At 35.2% G+C, this 18,623-nt stretch overlaps 1 protein-coding gene across 4 annotated transcripts in view; it reads left to right on the top strand.

Annotated features, from left to right (window-relative positions):
* GPR155 (G protein-coupled receptor 155) overlaps nt 1-18,623 on the top strand; it is a 79,531-nt gene that overhangs the window by 1,484 nt on the left and 59,424 nt on the right. For all 4 annotated transcript variants that reach the window (XM_081262233.1, XM_081262231.1, XM_081262232.1 and 1 more), the window contains exons 2-3: nt 2,676-3,172; nt 17,667-18,066. In XM_081262233.1, coding sequence (XP_081118359.1) covers nt 2,707-3,172; nt 17,667-18,066 — 866 coding nt within the window. In that variant the 5' untranslated portion in view covers nt 2,676-2,706. The remainder of the gene's footprint in view (nt 1-2,675; nt 3,173-17,666; nt 18,067-18,623) is intronic.

Raw genomic sequence — 18,623 nt, 5'->3', positions numbered from 1 at the left:
AAGATTAGGATGGATAAAACTTTTTAAATCCTTTTGATTGTTTTGACTTTTCCCAGGAAGGAAGAAGTTACTTTTCAAAGTTTTTCTTTTAAATTTCAATTAATTGAAAGTTAACTCTGGACATTGCTACAATTTTTTGACCACAGAGAAAAATGAAGAGCTCCCTTTACTGTTAGCAGCTATTTAAGATCAAACTAAATTAAATTCAACCTCCCTTAATTTGATTATAAAACAGAAGCTGATAACTTCGTGACATATGCTATCCTCTAGTTTAGTTGGAGGATCTTTAATACCTAGTATGTTTGGAGAACCAGGAATACATTTTATTAACTTTGTTACCATTCTTATTAGGACTATAGCTTCTAATAGCAATTGCTACCATTTCTTAAAGGCCTACTTTGTGATAAGCTGTGCATAAAATAGCCCATCTACCCAATATCCCTCTGAGAGGGTTTTTACTGTCATTTTACAGTTGAGGAAACTGAAATTCAGGGAGGTAGAGTCACTGACCCAAGGTGTTGGTAAGTGTTATGGTCCAGAATCTGTTAGATTCTTTTCACTGAACTACTGTTAGTTACAATTGTTTTTAAAAAATATTGGACTACATTGATGTTTTTGTGGTCCAAATAAGAGGTTGTGGAGCAGTACGAGTTATTAATGCTCCAAACAAAGAGAACTTTTGAAAAACATCAGAAGACTGGAATAGTTTATCACCTTCTTTACAACTGCCTTTCCAAGTCCACATTTCTTAATGGCTCCAAATGTTTAACATCTTTGTTTACCAGCTGCTTCAAGCATGGGTATTTGTACCAATGAATAACTTTCCCAGGATATAATTTGATGCTCATTTGGTAAACTTCAAGTATGTGAGTATTGTCAGGTTTGTTTATATTGAACCACTCCTGTCTAATCCTGGTAGAAAAATACTTGTCCTAATCCAGATTGAATGTAAGATTTTAAAGTGGTTTGGTTTATACAAGGATAGGATAGAGAAAATTCTCTTAACACATCCCCATATTTCACCTGGTGATCTCTGGCCTGCCATCTGAGTCTTTTTTAATGTGCTGAGGATATTTGATAACTTAACCAGGCAGGGTATTATAAATTTCAGGAAGCATGAGCCTTTTTACTTTCTTCCTTATATAAGGCCACTTTAGATAGTAAACCCAGAATAATTACTTAGAAATTGGCAATAATTATCAATTAACTTCAAATTACTAATAAAATTACTAATAAAAGCTGTTTCACTTCAGAGTCATCCAAACCTCTTCTTCATTGTGTCCCTGGCAGCAAGAGGAGAGTCTGATAATTTTTTGTCATATTAACATACAGAATTTGTTCTATGTTGAGCATTTTTGGAACATCTTCATAATGTTTTACAACATATTTGTGTTCTTTAACATTTTATGAACATCTTTAGAACATTTTAGAGCACATTTTGTGTTCTAGGGCCTGTTGCTATAGTGAAAAAAAATTAGAATATTTTATTATTCAGAAAAAAATTCCACAAACTAGAGAATGCCTGAAAGAGAACATTGATCCATGAAAGGTTAGGGAGCTTATTTAAGTACAAGATACTGTTTTAGTGATTCATTAAACAAGAACTTTTTTTCAATGTTTCTTGTGTGCCAGATACTATGCTAGATGTTAGGGACACAACAGTGAACAAAGACATGCTTAGTTCTTTCTTCTGTTACACTTAATGTCTGGTGAGGGAGACAGACATAAGTTCTATGTCACTCTAATATATAGTATAATTACAAAATGAGAAAAAAGTGGTTAAAGGTAAGGATAATCATTCCATTTGAAAGAGACTTGACTTGGCTAATGAATTACATGGTTTGGAGGATCAGTAGGTGTTAATTATGTGCAGAGTGGTAGACAGGTAGGTAGGGAATGTTTTAGAGTGGTTTTGCATGTGCAAAGTCGCTGTGGTACAAAGGAACTCTTGGGCCAGTCAGTATGTGTAGGTTGATGGAATGCCATCATTTTTTCATAATTTTGTCTTTCATGCTCTCATATTCAATCTAAAGTTATATTTAGCTTTGTTTAATTCACCAGATGTGATCATAAGGACTTTACTTGAATAGGCTCACGTTTTTGTGAGGTATAGACTGTTATTGCCATTTCACAGATTAAGTGAGGCATAGAAAAGTTAAAATTATTGGTTCAAAGTTGATAAGTGATGCTATACTGTATTATTTTTCCTTATACTCAATTATGATCACACTCTGGAAGGGACTCAGAATGACTCCTTGGTCATCCCCTGAGAATTTCTGAAATTTCCAGAGAATCTGGATGCAAGTGGACAACAACAGAGACTCTGTGGATCCCATCTCTTAAATACTAGATACCTCAGTTGTGGATCACTGGAGAGAAGAGCCTCAGGGCATCACTGCAGCTGTAATATTTGTGCATCTTATTTAACATATGTTGGATAGGAATGCAGAGTAGCAATACAAATGTTTGAGCTGACCTACCTTAGAGACTAAAAATGTTAATGTTAGCATCCTCCCCACCTCCACTGTATTTCCATTGTATTTTTCCTTGGTGATCGTTGAAGGAAGTATGTATAATTATTTAACCGTTTAATAAGTAAATAATTCTAAATTTGCAGTATTTCCTTTCAGCTAGAATTCTTCGTATTGTTACACTGAATTTTCTTTTCTTTTCAGAGATCTGACTAGAGTTGGAGAGTGAGAGAAAATGGATTCCTTTTCTAATTTGCCTACAGAGAACTCAACCTTTGCCATCAATGTATCTGAGACTTCATCTACCACAGTAACACATGGATTCAATTCCACTAATGATTCACCTTCAATGTCAATAACAAGGCTTTTTCCAGCCTTACTAGAATGCTTTGGCATAGTCCTTTGTGGCTACATAGCAGGAAGGGCCAATGTCATAACATCAACACAGGCTAAAGGACTGGGAAATTTTGTCTCCAGATTTGCACTTCCGGCTTTATTATTCAAAAACATGGTTGTACTTAACTTTTCCAATGTAGATTGGGCTTTCTTATACAGTATCTTAATTGGCAAAGCTTCTGTGTTTTTCATTGTATGTGTATTAACCTTACTGGTTGCCAGTCCTGATAGTCGATTTAGCAAAGCTGGACTCTTCCCTATTTTTGCTACACAAAGTAATGACTTTGCATTGGGATACCCTATAGGTAAGTTCTTTGTTGTTGTTTTTTCAATTTTTAAAAAATTCAGGTGTTTAAGGAGGTAACAAATATAAGGTTTAAATCTAAGCATTTGTTAGTAATAGATTCTTATTCTTGAATTTAAGAAATCTTTCATATTTTTATCTTAAGTATATCATAAATTAGGATGGATTGTAATTTTCCCTCAACATATGAGTTTAAGGATCCTTTCAACACCTATGTAAAATAAATGGTCATATCCTCATAACGTTTGTAAATATTATTTCTAATAGTATTCTATTTCTTCTTAAAAATCACATGTGAAAGAAATATAATTCCCCAGAAGGGCTCAAATTCTGATTTAAATTATGTAAAGAAAACTTACATTTATATAAAAATAGTCATTACTAAGTATTAGCATTAGAAATTTATGCTCATTAAGAGTGATCTTTTTCCCTTCTTTATTTTTCTTACTATATATATGTTTGGTTTTACTTTAAAAATTGTTTTGAAGCTTTTATTTTTTTCAAAATTTCAGAGTATTTTCATTGAAGTTAAATTATTATTTAAGAACAGAAATGGTAAGGGTATTTTTATCTTTCCATCTCTTTAAGCAGCTAATTTTATGTTTCTATGTGTGTATGTTTTCCTGAAAAACAATAAATAAACCAATTTGAGATGTTGGGGTATCTTGGAAGGAAACGTACTCTATTTTTCAGAACACTCGGTCACCAAGAAAAAGTACACCTACTAGCTTCTTTTTTATATTTTAAAATTAAAGTTATGTGTATTTTGATACACATAACGCAATGTGCAGACATGACTTGTATGGATATAGTCATTCATTCACTCGTAAAGCACTGTTATATACCAGTGACTGTGCCTGCTGCTAAGAATACCCCTGTAAACAAATAAGTAGTGTAGAGGCACAGGAATGAGAAGATGCCATTTGAGACAAGGTGGTCAGTTAAGGTTTATTTGATGACATCTTCTGAGCAGAAATGTGATTGGAATTTTAAAGTATACAATTGAAATCTACCATTAGCTTTCTTAAAAAAAATATTTATTTTTATGGGTGTAGATGGATACAATACCTTTATTTTTATGTGGTGCTGAGGATCGAACCTGGGTCCCGCCCATGCTAGGCAAGCGCTCTACCGCTGAGCCATGATCCCAGCCCCTCTAGCATTAACTTTTAAGTTTCTTATCCATTCATTTCATCCTCTCTTCCCACCCCCAATTTATTTCACCACTGGTACCAAAGAGACTCTAGTGAACTATACTTCATACCTTTTTCCACCTTTGACCTTCCTCCATCTCACTTACCTGAAATTTAAAAATACCAAAGAAATCAAATAACCATGAGTAAAGCAGGAGGCTTAGGAGATGGAAAACTAGAATCTTAGGTAACTGAGCTATAAATAGTAAGAAACTAAATAGGTGTTCCTTTTTTCTTATTGGTTGTTCACAACATTACAAAGCTCTTGACATATTTCATACATTAGATTGAAGTGGGTTATGAACCCCCAATTTTACCCAAAATGCAGATTGCAGAATCACGTCGGTTACACATCCACAATTTTACATAATGCCCTATTAGTAATTGTTGTATTCTGCTACCTTTCCTATCCCCTACTATCCCCCCTCCCCTCCCCTCCCATCTTCTCTCTCTACCCCATCTACTGTAATTCATTTCTCTCCTTGTTTATTTTCCCATTCCCCTCACAACCTCTTATATGTAATTTTGTATAGCAATGAGGGTCTTCCTTCATTTCCATGCAATTTCCCTTTTCTCTCCCTTTCCCTCCCATCTCATGTCTCTGTTTAATGTTAATCTTTTCTTCCTGCTCTTCCTCCCTGCTCTGTTCATAGTTGCTCTCATTATATCAAAGAAGACATTTGGTATTTGTTTTTTAGGGATTGGCTAGCTTAACTAAGCATAATCTGCTCTAGTGCCATCCATTTCCCTGCAAATTCTATGATTTTGTCCTTTTTTATTGCTGCATAGTACTCCATTGTGTATAGATGCCACTTTTTTTAATCCATTTATCTATTGAAGGGCATCTGGGTTGGTTCCACAGTCTAGCTATTGTGAATTGTGCTGCTATGAACATCGATGTGGCAGTATCCCTGTAGTGTGCTCTTTTAAGGTCTTCAGGGAATAGTCCGAGAAGGGCAATAGCAGGGTCAAATGGTGGTTCCATTCCCATCTTTCCCAGGAATCTCCAAACTGCTTTCCAAATTGGCCGCACCAATTTGCAGTCCCACCAGCAGTGTACAAGTGTACCCTTTTCTCCACATCCTTGCCAGCACTTGTTGTTGTTTGACTTCATAATGGCTGCCAATCTTACTGGAGTGAGATGGCATCTTAGGGTGGTTTTGATTTGCATTTCTCTGACTGCTAGAGTTGGTGAGCATTTTTTCATGTACTTGTTGATTGACTGTATATCCTCCTCTGAGAAGTGTCTGTTCAGGTCCTTGGCCCATTTGTTGATTGGGTTATTTGTTATCTTATTGTCTAATTTTTTGAGTTCTTTGTATACTCTGGATATTAGGGCTCTATCTGAAGTGTGAGGAGTAAAAATTTGTTCCCATGATGTAGGCTCCCTATTTACCTCTCTTATTGTTTCTCTTGCTGAGAAAAAACTTTTTAGTTTAAGTAAGTCCCATTTGTTGATTCTTGTTATTAACTCTTGGGCTATGGGTGTCCTATTAAGGAATTTGGAGCCCGACCCCACAATATGTAGATAGGAGCCAACTTTTTCTTCTATCAGACGCAGAGTCTCTGATTTGATATTAAGCTCCTTGAGCCATTTTGAGTTAACTTTTGTGCATGGCGAGAGAAAGGGATTCAGTTTCATTTTGTTGCTTATGGATTTCCAGTTTTCCCAACACCATTTGTTGAAGATGCTATCCTTCCTCCATTGCATGCTTTTAGCCCGTTTATCAAATATAAGATAGTTGTAACTTTGTGGATTAGTCTCTGTGTCCTCTATTCTATACCATTGGTCCACCCGCCTGTTTTGGTACCAGTACCATGCTGTTTTTGTCACTATTGCTCTGTAATATAGTTTGATATCTGGTATCGCTATACCGCCTGATTCACACTTCCTGTTTAGAATTGCTTTTGCGATTCTGGGTCTTTTATTTTCCCATATGAATTTCATGATTGCTTTATCTATTTCTACAAGAAATGCCATTGGGATTTTGATTGGCATTGCATTAAACCTATAGAGAACTTTTGGTAATATCGCCATTTTGATGATGTTAGTTCTGCCTATCCATGAACAGGGTATATTTTTCCATCTTCTAAGATCTTCTCCTGCTTCTCTCTTTAGGGTTCTGTAGTTTTCATTGTATAAATCTTTCACCTCTTTTGTTAGGTTGATTCCCAAGTATTTTATTTTTTTTGAGGATATTGTGAATGGAGTGTTTTTCCTCATTTCCGTTTCAGAAGTTTTGTTGCTGATATACAGAAATGCCTTTGATTTATGCGTGTTGATTTTATATCCTGCCACTTTGCTGAATTCATTTATTAGTTCTAGTAGTTTCTTTGTAGACCCTTTTGGGTCTTCTAGGTATAGAATCATGTCATCTGCAAATAGTGATAATTTAAGTTCTTCTTTTTCTATTTTTATGCCTTTAATTTCTTTCGTCTGTCTAATTGCTCTGGCCAGTGTTTCGAGAACTATATTCAATAGAAGTGGTGATAGAGGGCATCCCTGTCTTGTTCCAGATTTTAGAGGGAATGCCTTTAACTTTTGTCCATTCAGAATGATGCTAGCCTGAGGCTTAGCATAGATAGCTTTTACAATGTCAAGGTAAGTTCCTGTTATCCCTAGTTTTTCTAATGTTTTGAACATAAAGGGATGCTGTACTTTGTCGAATGCTTTCTCTGCGTCTATCGAGATGATCATATGGTTCTTATCTTTAAGTCTATTGATGTGGTGAATAATATTTACTGATTTCCGTATATTGAACCATCCTTGCATCCCAGGGATGAATCCTACTTAATCATGGTGCACAATTTTTTTGATGTGTTTTTGTATTCGATTCGCCAGAATTTTATTGAGGATTTTTGCATCTAGGTTGATTAGAGATATTGGTCTGTAGTTTTCTTTCTTTGAGGTGTCTTTGCCTGGTTTCGGAATCAGGGTGATGTTGGCCTCATAGAATGAATTTGGAAGCGCTCCCTCTTTTTCTATTTCCTGAAATAACTTGAAAAGTATTGGTATTAATTCTTCTTTAAAGGTTTTGTAAAACTCCGCTGTATACCCATCCGGTCCTGGGCTTTTCTTGGTTGATAGTCTTTTGATGGCTTCTTCAATTTCATCCATTGATATTGGTCTGTTCAAATTGTGTGTATCCTCCTGACTCAGTCTGGGCAAATCATATGACTTAAGAAATTTATCGATGTCTTCACTATCTTCTATTTTATTGGAATATAGGTTTTCAAAATAATTTCTAATTGTCTTCTGTATTTCTGTAGCATCTGTTGTGATATTGCCTTTTTCATCCCGTATGTTAGTAATTTGAGTTCTCTCTCTTCTTCTCTTCGTTAGCATGGCTAAAGGTCTGTTGATCTTATTTATTTTTTCGAAGAACCAACTTTTAGTTTTGTTAATTTTTTCAATAGTTTCTTTTGTTTCAATTTCATTGATTTCTGCTCTGATTTTAATTATTTCTTGCCTTCTGCTACATTTGCTGTTGTTTTGCTCTTCCTTTTCTAGGGCTTTGAGATGAAGTGTGAGCTCATTTATTTGTTGGTTTTTTCTTTTTTTGAGGAATGACCACCAGGCAATGAATTTTCCTCTTAAAACTGCTTTCATTGTGTCCCATAGATTCCGATATGTTGTGTCTGTATTTTCATTTATCTCTAAGAATTTTTTTATTTCCTCCTTTATGTCTTCTGTAACCCATTGATCATTCAGTAACATATTATTCATTTTCCATGCGATGTAGGATTTTTCCTTCCTTCTTTTATCATTGATTTCCAGTTTCATTCCATTATGATCAGATAAAATGCATGGTATTATCTCCACCCCTTTATATTTACTGAGGGTTGCCCTATGGCATAATATATGGTCTATTTTTGAGAAGGATCCATGTGCTGCTGAGAAAAAAGTATATCCATTTGATGATGGTTGATATATTCTATATCAGTCAGTTAAGTCTAGGTTATTGATTGTGGTATTGAGTTCTATGGTTTCTTTATTCAACTTTTGTTTGGAGGATCTGTCCAATGGTGAGAGAGGTGTGTTGAAGTCACCCATAATTATTGTGTTGTGGTCTATTTGATTCTTGAATTTGAGGAGAATTTGTTTTATGAATGTCACAGCACCATTATTTGGTGCATAAATATTTATAATTGTTATGTATTGTTGGTGAATGGTTCCTTTTAACAGTATATAATGTCCTTCTTTATCCCTTTTGATTAACTTAGTCTTGAAGTCGATTTTATTCGATATGAGGATGCCCACCCCTGCTTGCTTACGAGGACCGTGTGCATGGTATATTTTTTCCCATCCTTTCACCTTCAGCCTGTGTATGTGTTTTCCAATCAGATGTGTCTCCTGGAGGCAGCATATTGTTGGATTTGTTTTTTTATCCATGATACCAGCCTATGTCACTTTATTGGAGAGTTTAAGCCATTAACATTCAGAGTTACTATTGATATATGGTTTGTACTTCCATCCATGTTTGATTATTTATCCTTTTTTTAAAAAATTTAGTTTGTTTCTCCATGATTATCTTTCCCCTCGCCCTCTGTCTTTACTGAGGCACTTCCCATTGATGGTTTTGGTTATTGTTTTTCATTTCTTCCTCATGTAGTGTTTTGCTCAAAATGCTTTGCAATGCTGGTTTTCTGGCTGCAAATTCTTTTAACTTTTGTTTATCATGAAAGATCTTTATTTCGTTGTCATACCCGAAGCTTAATTTTGCTGGATACAGAATTCTTGGTTGGCATCCATTGTCTTTCAGTGTTTGAAATACATTGTTCCATGACCTTCTTGCTTTCAGTGTCTGTGATAAAAAATCCGTTGTTAACCTTATTGGTTTACCCCTGAATGTAATCTGTCTCCTTTCTCTTGTAGCTTTTAATATTTTCTCTTTGTTCTGTATATTGGATATCTTCATAACAATGTGTCTTGGCGTTGGCCTACTGTGATTTTGTGTGCTCGGTGTCCTGTATGCATCTTCAATTTGTATATCTGTTTCCTTTTTTATTTCTGGAAAGTTTTCTGTAATTATTTCATTCAGCAGGTTACTCATTCCCTTGGTTTGAATCTCTGTACCTTCTTCTATCCCGATGACTCGTAAATTTGGTTTTTTTATGTTAACCCATAACTCTTGGATGTTTTTCTCGTGATTTTTTACCAGCCTTTCTGAGTTGGCTAGACTGTTTTCAAGATGATATATTTTGTCTTCATTATCTGACGTTCTGGCTTCTACTTGCTCCACTCTGTTAGTGATACTCTCAATTGAGTTTTTAATTTGGTTTATCGTTTCCTTCATTTCTAGAATTATTGTTTGATTATTTTTTATAATCTCTATCTCCTGATAAAGATGCTTAACTTCTTCTTTTATCTGCTTATGTAATTCATTCTCAATGTGTTCTTTCGCTGCTTGAATTTGCTGTCTTGTATCCTCTTTAAGGTTCCATTCCATCTAAGGTGTTCCTTGAGTTCTTTATATGACCATTTTTCTGATGACTCTAGGTCCTCCTGAATATTTAGGCTGTCCTGCATTGTTTGTACTCCTTTTTTTCCTTGCTTTTTGAAGCTGCTCATGTTACTTCTTGTTCTGTTTGACTGATGAATTACTGTTTACTCCTATAAATTTATTTGATGCTTGGGAGGAAAGGTATTAGAAGGGAAGGGAAGAAGTCACTAAAGAGAATGAGAGTAAGCAGGTAGAATTCAAGGAAGGGGGGATAAGATAATTGAAAAGAAATGAAAAGACAAAAGAAGAAAAAAATAGGAAATAAAAAAAGAAAAAAAAGAAAAAAAAGAAAAAAAATTAAAATTAGAAGAAAAAATTTAAAAAAAATTGTAAAAAAAAATTTTAAAAAACAACAAGAAAGAAAAATGAAAATGAAAGAAAAACCCAAATCAAAAAAAAAGAGAAAAGAAAAAAAGAAAAAAAAAACTAATAAATGTAGTCTTAGAGTTTGATTAACTTCTCTTCCAGTAGATGGCGCTGTGCCCACCAGGCCAAGTTTCTCCTGTCAATATGCGGGAACCAATCACTGTGCAGCAGCTCCTCCCAGACTGGGCGAGTCTCCAATCCTGAGTGCCTAGGGCCTCCTCTTGTGTCTAGTCACTTCCCACTTTTCCTCTAGCCAGGTCCCTCTCACGGGTGCCGCTCACCACAATACTGGCTACACGCCAGGTCTGCTGCTCCCGGGAGCCCTGTTTTCATGAACGACTGGGCACACTCTTCCAGTTTGCCATTCCCTCAGACCCTAAGTTTGTAGAGCTTGGGGCTGAGAATCCTCAGCGAATTTTACTTGCCCTCCGGTAGCCACGCCCCTGGTAGCTGGTGCAAGAGACCTCAGCTGTAAGCCCTGGTGGGAGCGGTAGTTCCGCACCGCGGGTCCCGGGCCACCTCTGATTCTCTCGGGCTGGCTATCGCGCTCACGGGAGAGCTGGGAGGGGCCCTTAAGGTTTCCCTGATGTGTGGAGAGGGAAGGCTAGGGAATTACACACCTGTAGCCGCAGGTTTCAATGAAGTTATCTCCTCCGCCGCAGTCTGATGACGTCAGTTCTCTGCCATGGTGGTGTCTCTTGCAAATGGCGACAGTTCGTTTCCCTTTGCCGGGCGACCAATGCAACGGGTGGGTCCTTACTGTCTCTCCCAAGCCCCGTTTCAAACCTATGGCCACTACGTATGCATTTACCTCCGTAGGATGAGAAGGGCTGACCAGTTGTTTCAGCCGGATGGATTAGTGCTGAGTCACAGCTGTTTGTCTGCGGGAAGCAGGCAAACGGGAGCTTGAATTCAGCCGATCCGGGCTCAGTGTCTAGGTGTTCCTTTAAGGTTATTGAATTTTAAAGGAAAAGATTTTTGGAAATAGAAGATCGAGGAGTTAATGTGTTTGACCATTTCCTTAGAACTAATAACAGATTAGTCAATATGTTAATGATATAAGAACTTCAGAAGTGGCTCAGTACCATGGTTTATATATTTAATAAATATTGCTTATCTAACTTTGACATCAATTAGAAGTATATTAGTTTCATATAATCTCATAGATTAGTAAACCCATAACTAAACAAAACTAACATTTGTAACTTTGTAGTTTACAGAGTACTTTCTTACATTTATCTCATTTGAATAGGGCAGATACTATTATCCTCATTTTCAAATAAGGAGATAAGCTTACAGAGATTGTTTTATTCCAGGTCACACAGCTAACAGGTGACTGAGATCCAAACCTAAGTTTTCTGATTCTAAGTCCTGGGCATTCTCTTATGCCACATAGTTATATAACATGCCAAGTTTATCTCAGAACACCCAACCAGCCCTTGTTATACATTATTTTCAGACAGAATCAAAATTCTTTGTCCCTATAGTATTCCTAAATTTTCCATGAAATGAGCAGTAATGAAAAAAAGATCTATTAGATGAATTAATCAAATGTTTTATCAAGGCAGAATATCTAAATAAAGAATATAACCAGCCATTCTCATCCTGCTCTTCTTGTGTCCCATGTTATTTTAGTGAATCTTGTAATAATCATGTTGGGCATGTGCTTGCCCAAATTTCTTTGATGTGTATGCCAATTTTGGGTTGCAATTTTTGTATTTTATTTTATTTTTTTTACTCCCAAATAATAAGAACTCTTATAACATTAGGTTGTAGTCTATAATTTTACTAAAACCCAATAACATAGACAACTTTCTCATATGCCTTCAGATTGGAAAATGTGATACTGAACTATATAGACATGTATCTGCTCTTGGGTGAGGTTGTTTATTATTTCTGCCTGTGTCCATCTGCCTTTTGGCCTTGTACAGGGTGAACAGAGAAGCCTCTCCAGAGAGAAGACCTTTCTGTTTGTTCTGTAGCCTCTCCCAAGAATTCCCATTCTCTTGTTCACAGAGGAGCATCAATTGGGAGTTCTAAAAAGATGTCCTTTTTAAGACATTATTCCATATCTGTCCAATTTATAGGTGACTTGAAAAATGCTAGCAAGGAAAAGGCAGATAAGTTAATGAATAAAGAAAAAGGGTAGTCACATTTGCTTTTTTGGAATACCATGACATTTATAATGGTCTATAAAATTACATTAAAGTGATTTTTCTTTTTTACTCGAGTGACAGAATAGTGCATTATGACAGACTTTTTAAAAAGCCCACTGTTTTTTATAACAATTATTTTCAAAAGTACTTTAAAAATCCAAGTGTAGAAGAAACCAAGAATCTACCAAGGTGAAATGTTGATTTCAGCAAATCAGAATGGTTCCCTGCCTCTGTCATTAAAAGATACTAATAGGGCATAGTTAAGTCCTATAATTTATTCTTCAAACAATGCTGATAGCATAAGTACCCTGACTAATCATAATTATGCCCTAGTGCTTGAGCTGTAAACAGAAAGGAAATGAAGCATTTAACTATATGCCATTATATAATAGAATGATCTTGTCAGAGTCTTTGTGTTATTTGCTAGAGATTGAAACCCTGCAGGAATCAAAATAGGAGCCACAGTAGGTGGCTAATTTTATCTCTTAGTTCTTCAAAGCTATATAATAAGTCCTCATAATGGGATTCCTCCCTCCCTCCACGAGCCTTATTTATAAGCATTAATTAATTAGAACTTAATAGTTGATATAATGATTATAAATCTAATTTTAGTTACTGTAGGTTTCCATGTTCATATGTAATTTCTTTTCAGATTGAAAAACCATCTTCAGATTGATAACAGAAAAGCAATGCCAATTTATAGATAAAGATATAATGTTAAATAATTATGCAAGTGAATGGCTGACATAGACTAAAATTCCCATGTTGAACCCTATTCTTCTAGTAATTTAATAAGCATTTAATCACAATTTTTGCTCCCCCACTAGACTATACTTCTTTTGCCTTTGAACACTTGTTCAGCTGAGCTTAAAAACCCCAATTGTAACTAGCTTGTAAATATTCATAGTGTGTAAAAAGTTTAAAAATACTTATAGGATTTCAGTTAGGAGGAATAAGTTCAAGAGATGCATTGTACAACATGGTGACTACAGTTAATGTCTTATATTTTTTAAAATTGCTAAGAGTAGACTATAAGTGTTTTTATAACAAAAATGATAAGTATGTGATTAGCTCCATTTAGCCATTCCCCAATGTATACAAACAATATGTACAAATAATTATATTTAATTTTTATTTGTCAATTAAAAAATAGATTTTCTAAAAGCAAAAACAGCTGGGCATGTTGGCACATGTTCATAACACCAGTTACGTGTGAGTCTAAGGAGGTTTGCAAGTTGAGGCTAGCCTCAATAACTTAATGAGACCCTCTCTCAAAAATAGGCTGGGGAATGTAGGTCAGTGGTAGAGTGCCCCTGGGTTCAATCTGCAGAACTCCTCCCAACACACACAAAAGCAAAAAACATGAAAAACTGATCTAAAAAGAAATGGATTAATTGATGTTGATTAGATAAAAAATTATTGTGTGTTACAAAATACATTTTTGCTAGTCTGAAAACTTTAGCATTCATTGATGGGAAGTTAATCCCATTCAGCAAGTATTTTCAGATTTGTTCAGCACTGTGCTGGGGACTGTGGGTCATAAAATGATGCCTTTAAGGAACTTAGAATTTGCCAAGGTGGTACTAATATGGAACAAAGTACCATAGCATTCCAGTGGAGAGATTGATGATGTAAATTGAAGACTTGGTGGAAGAAGTAGCATGAGAGACTGGCCTTAAATATAAGCAGCCAAGACTCAGGAGTAAGAAAGGAAAAAGAGGGTGCTGGGTGCAGTTGTATGTAACCCCAGTGACTAAGGAGGCTGAGGTAGGTGAATTCCAAATTCAGTTGTGGCAACTGGGCTGTTTATGTCAAAAGAGGTTTTTTTGTTTTGTTTTGTTCTTTAATTATTTATTCTAATTTGTTATACATGGTGGAAGAATGCAATTCATTTCATATTACACATATGGCTCAGTTGGTAGAGTGCTTGCCTCGCATGCACAAGGCCCTAGGTTCAATCCCCAGCACCACAAAAAAAAAAAAAAAAAAAGAAGGCTTTATAGTTGTTGTTTTTTTTAACATTTATTTTTTAGGTGTAGATGGACACAATGCCTTTATTTTTTATGTGGTGCTGAGGATCAAACCCGGGTCCCATCTGTGCTAGGCAAGCGCTCTACCGCTGAGCCACAATCCCAACCCTATAGTTCTTGTGGGCAGTGAGAACCGTGGGATAATGTTGACTTTTGACAGTTATGATTTGTTAGCAGTAAATAAAATTGATGAAGGGAGTAATTGAAAAAATCCAAAATAATGTATTTTAGTAAATACATTAGGTAGTCTAATTTTGAGACTTCTAACTAGTAACAGTAGTAAGAATCAAGCAGAGAAAATAAAGAAGATCTTGCCAAAGAAGAAAGTAAACACAGTGGTTCCTCTTATCTGCCAGGAATATGTTCCAGGACCCCTAGTGGATGCCTGAAACTGAGGGTACCAATGTTTTAATCCTATACACACATACCTACCTAAAAGAAAATTAAATTTATAAATTAGGCACAGTAAGAGATTAACTATAATAACTAACAATAAAGAACAATCATAATAATATTCTTCTGAAATAAAAGTCATGTGAATATAGTCTCTCTTTTCTTTCAGAATATCTCATCCTACCACATACTCACCCTTCTTGTTGTTGACCTCAGGTTACTGAACCTGAGGAAAGCAAAAACACTGTTTGATGATTGGGCAGCCTTAGGTAATAAAACTGGTTGCTCAAAGTTGCATTGAGCTCCTAAAACAATCAGAATCTATTATGTGATGAGGATTACTAATGTACCAGGAAAGTAAATTTCAGAAAAAGGTCATTAATATAAGTGGCTTTGAGTAGATCATACAACTGTAAGTTGTTAGAGGAAACACCTTTGCATTGTAGTGTGCCTGCTTAAGGAAAATTCTTATACTCAGATTTAAAACATAAGATATTTCTAAAATATCCACTCAAGTTAAAAACTGAGTGGTGAGCAGGTATCTTTCTCTTAGCGATAGAATGTTTAATTAGAAGTAAAATCAACCTTATGAATCATGAAAGAAAACCACTAAGAGTTATAAAGCTAGCATAATTTAGAATTCAGTGAAATTTATGAAACTTTATGTAATCAAATATCTTTTAACTTCTTCATTTTGGAGATATAATAGAACTTCCTATGAAGACTATACTTTCAGGGATCATTTCTATAGTATGTTACTAGAGAAGTTTCTCTGATCATGTAGAGAACTTCCTATGTGCTTTGCTGAAAAACGCGGGGTGGGGGTGAATTTTATACAAAGAAGATTTTGGCTAATGAGAGCAAGGTGAACTTCTAAAGGTTATATAATCTAGTTACATAACTTTAACGGGTCATGCACATGATATTAACTGAACTTATGTATCCTGAGTAAGTAAACAACTATGTTTTCCTGCCTGTGTCACTTTATCTTAATATAAACAGAGAAACCCAATCTTTACATTTTTCCACAAGATTGAGTCTCTCCTTGGTGACTGGCTGTCCACGTTTTATCTTTTTCAATTTCAATTCTGTATCAGTTTTTCTATTTGGGACCTACTGCCAAAAATGTGCCCACAGACCAAGTTATTTATTCCATGACTCTAAATTGCCCTAATAATCCCAGACCAGGCCACCAACCCTTAACTCCTCCAGGAAACTGTTAGAAGTCAGATCCAATCCATTTAACTCCCTCCAAGGAAACACATCTTATATAGTATCAGATTCTAAAGTCATCATGGATACTCAAACCCTTGGGAAAAATTCCTTAAATTACCTATAATACACAGCACACATACTTTGTCTTATTCTATTTCCTATAACTCTAACATAGCCAGATTTTTTTCTTGAGCCTTGTTGTTCTTTAATGAACAACAGGTGAAATAATTAGTTTGTACTTGAGAACATGCTATATGAGAAAAAAAGATTTTGTTTTCCCAAGAAGGTATAGTTGAATGTGTATTTATCAAACGTACATTTATGTAACTCCACTTCATTACTCTCACAAACGTTTGTTAGATCCAACTTTCTTTCCCTACTTGCTTAGTGTCTTCACAGGTTTTCAGTATTCATTGCCTTTCATTCCCTCTCAAATGGAGGATACTCATTACCCCATAGCCTACATACCACCTGAGCCAGAGGTAGGTGAGACTGGCATCCTCACCTGGCTAGCTGCCGTGAACCACTGCTAATCCATTGCTCCCTACTCTGTTGTTGACAACTTTTTTGAAGTTCATGCTATCTGTCCAGTCTCTTCATCCTCATTGCTTTCATCTTCTGACTTCATTCTAGCCATCTCCCTTCATTCATTGAAGACTTTACTGTCCTGCTTGCTGTCATCTTCTTTGTCCTAAGTCCTGCTGTTCTCTTGTTTGACTTTAGCATCCTTGTGAACTTCCCATCAAATTCTCCGCCTTCTAGATCCCTTGGCCTCCTCATCTCTAATAATAACTTTACTCCTTGTCAGTGAACAACTCCCGTGGCCACTTCCTGGACCTAGTGATCTGGAAAATATTAAACTCAACTCACTATCTGACCTATTCTGAATCCTATACTTCCAACTGCACTTAATTCTTGAGCTTCATAAGGGCCTCCAGTCCCTGACCTCTCTACTTTCAGTCAGTCACCTCCCATCTTTACTTCTTTTCCTATACAGTGTGGACTCCATTACTTCAGTGCTCATTTTTAGTTCCTTTTCTCTACACCTTCCTCAGTCCTCTGAAATCTGACTTATGCCTCATGACTCCAATGAAGCTGCTCTCTCCAGGGATACAGTCAATCACTTTGTTGCTATTACTACTTAAACATTTAGTTTGATACTAGATTTTTATTTTTATTGTTTCTTTTAAAACTTTTACAGTTCTGCCTTTTTTATGTTTGTTTTTGAAGACTAATCTTAGATCCTGGATAGTAAAAATTAATTATGTTTTACTAAAAATAATTTTAGGGGGCTGGGGTTGTAGCTCAGCGGTAGAGCACCTGCCTAGCATGTGCAAGGCCCTAGGTTTGATCCTCATAACCACATGAAAATAAATAAATAAAATAAAGGTATTGTGTCCAACTACAACTAAAAAATAAATATTAAAAAAAATTAGGTTATCATTTTGTAAACTAGATTGCATTTAGTATAATAATTTTTTATTACTAAAATCGACTTTTCAAAAAATAGGATAATGAGGTCATTTGGAACTCTTTAGATAAATTTGCAATATGCTAAAATTAAACACAGAAAATGTTATTTGCATATTTATATATTTCTATGGTAATCATTTTAAGATCAATATTCTTGTTTTGCAGTTGAAGCTTTATATCAAACTACATACCCAGAATATCTTCAGTACATTTATTTGGTGGCACCAATATCTCTTATGATGTTAAACCCAATTGGGTTTATCTTCTGTGAAATCCAGAAGTGGAAAGATTCTCAAAATGCTTCTCAAAACAAAGTAAAAATTGTGGGACTTGGATTCCTGCGTGTATTACAGAACCCAATAGTATTTATGGTCTTTATTGGCATTGCCTTCAATTTTATTCTTGATAAAAAGGTGCCTGTATATATGGAAAATTTTCTTGATGGACTTGCAAATTCTTTTTCTGGAGCAGCCCTATTTTATCTTGGTCTTACAATGGTAGGAAAAATAAGGAGACTGAAGAAGTCAGCATTTGTTGTACTAATTCTTCTCATCACAGCTAAACTGTAAGTTTCACTTATTTAACTTGGGAATTATACTTTGTAAAAACCTTGTTTAACCAATTCATTGGGATGTGTCTGAAATTATTTTTTTTCCTTTGACTATTAATCCTTCCTTATAGAATAGTTGTGATTTAAAGGAGAATGGAATATTGGTGCATTTTGAAAAATGGTCTTTCATTTCCTTATTCCATGTAGGCTATTCTTTGCATTTTACTGTCAGATATTAATAACTGTTTCCCTTTAGCTTTTTTAATCCTGCTTTTATATAGTTTGTTAATTGTCTCTTAATGTCCTAGTTAGATCTTATTTTTCAAGAAATTTTGCAGGATTTCTGAATCTATTAAAATCCTAAAGGAAGAGGCATCCTAGTTATGTAAGAACAATAATTTTTAACAAATTTTTTTCATGAATTTGGGAAAATATTCTGTAATTCCGAGTTTGAATGAACTTTCTAAATAGAGATGTTGATGAATATTATTTGATATCTGATCCTAACCTGTCAAAAAGTTCTTCTTAGCTTCTTAATTAGTTTTCAATTTATGTGTATCATTAGCCATGGA

Source organism: Spermophilus citellus (assembly GCF_964194105.1).
Source record: "Spermophilus citellus genome assembly, chromosome: 11".
Lineage (NCBI taxonomy): Eukaryota > Metazoa > Chordata > Mammalia > Rodentia > Sciuridae > Spermophilus > Spermophilus citellus.
The sequence above is the reverse complement of the archived record's forward strand: the minus strand, read 5'-3'. Positions and strand labels throughout refer to the sequence as shown.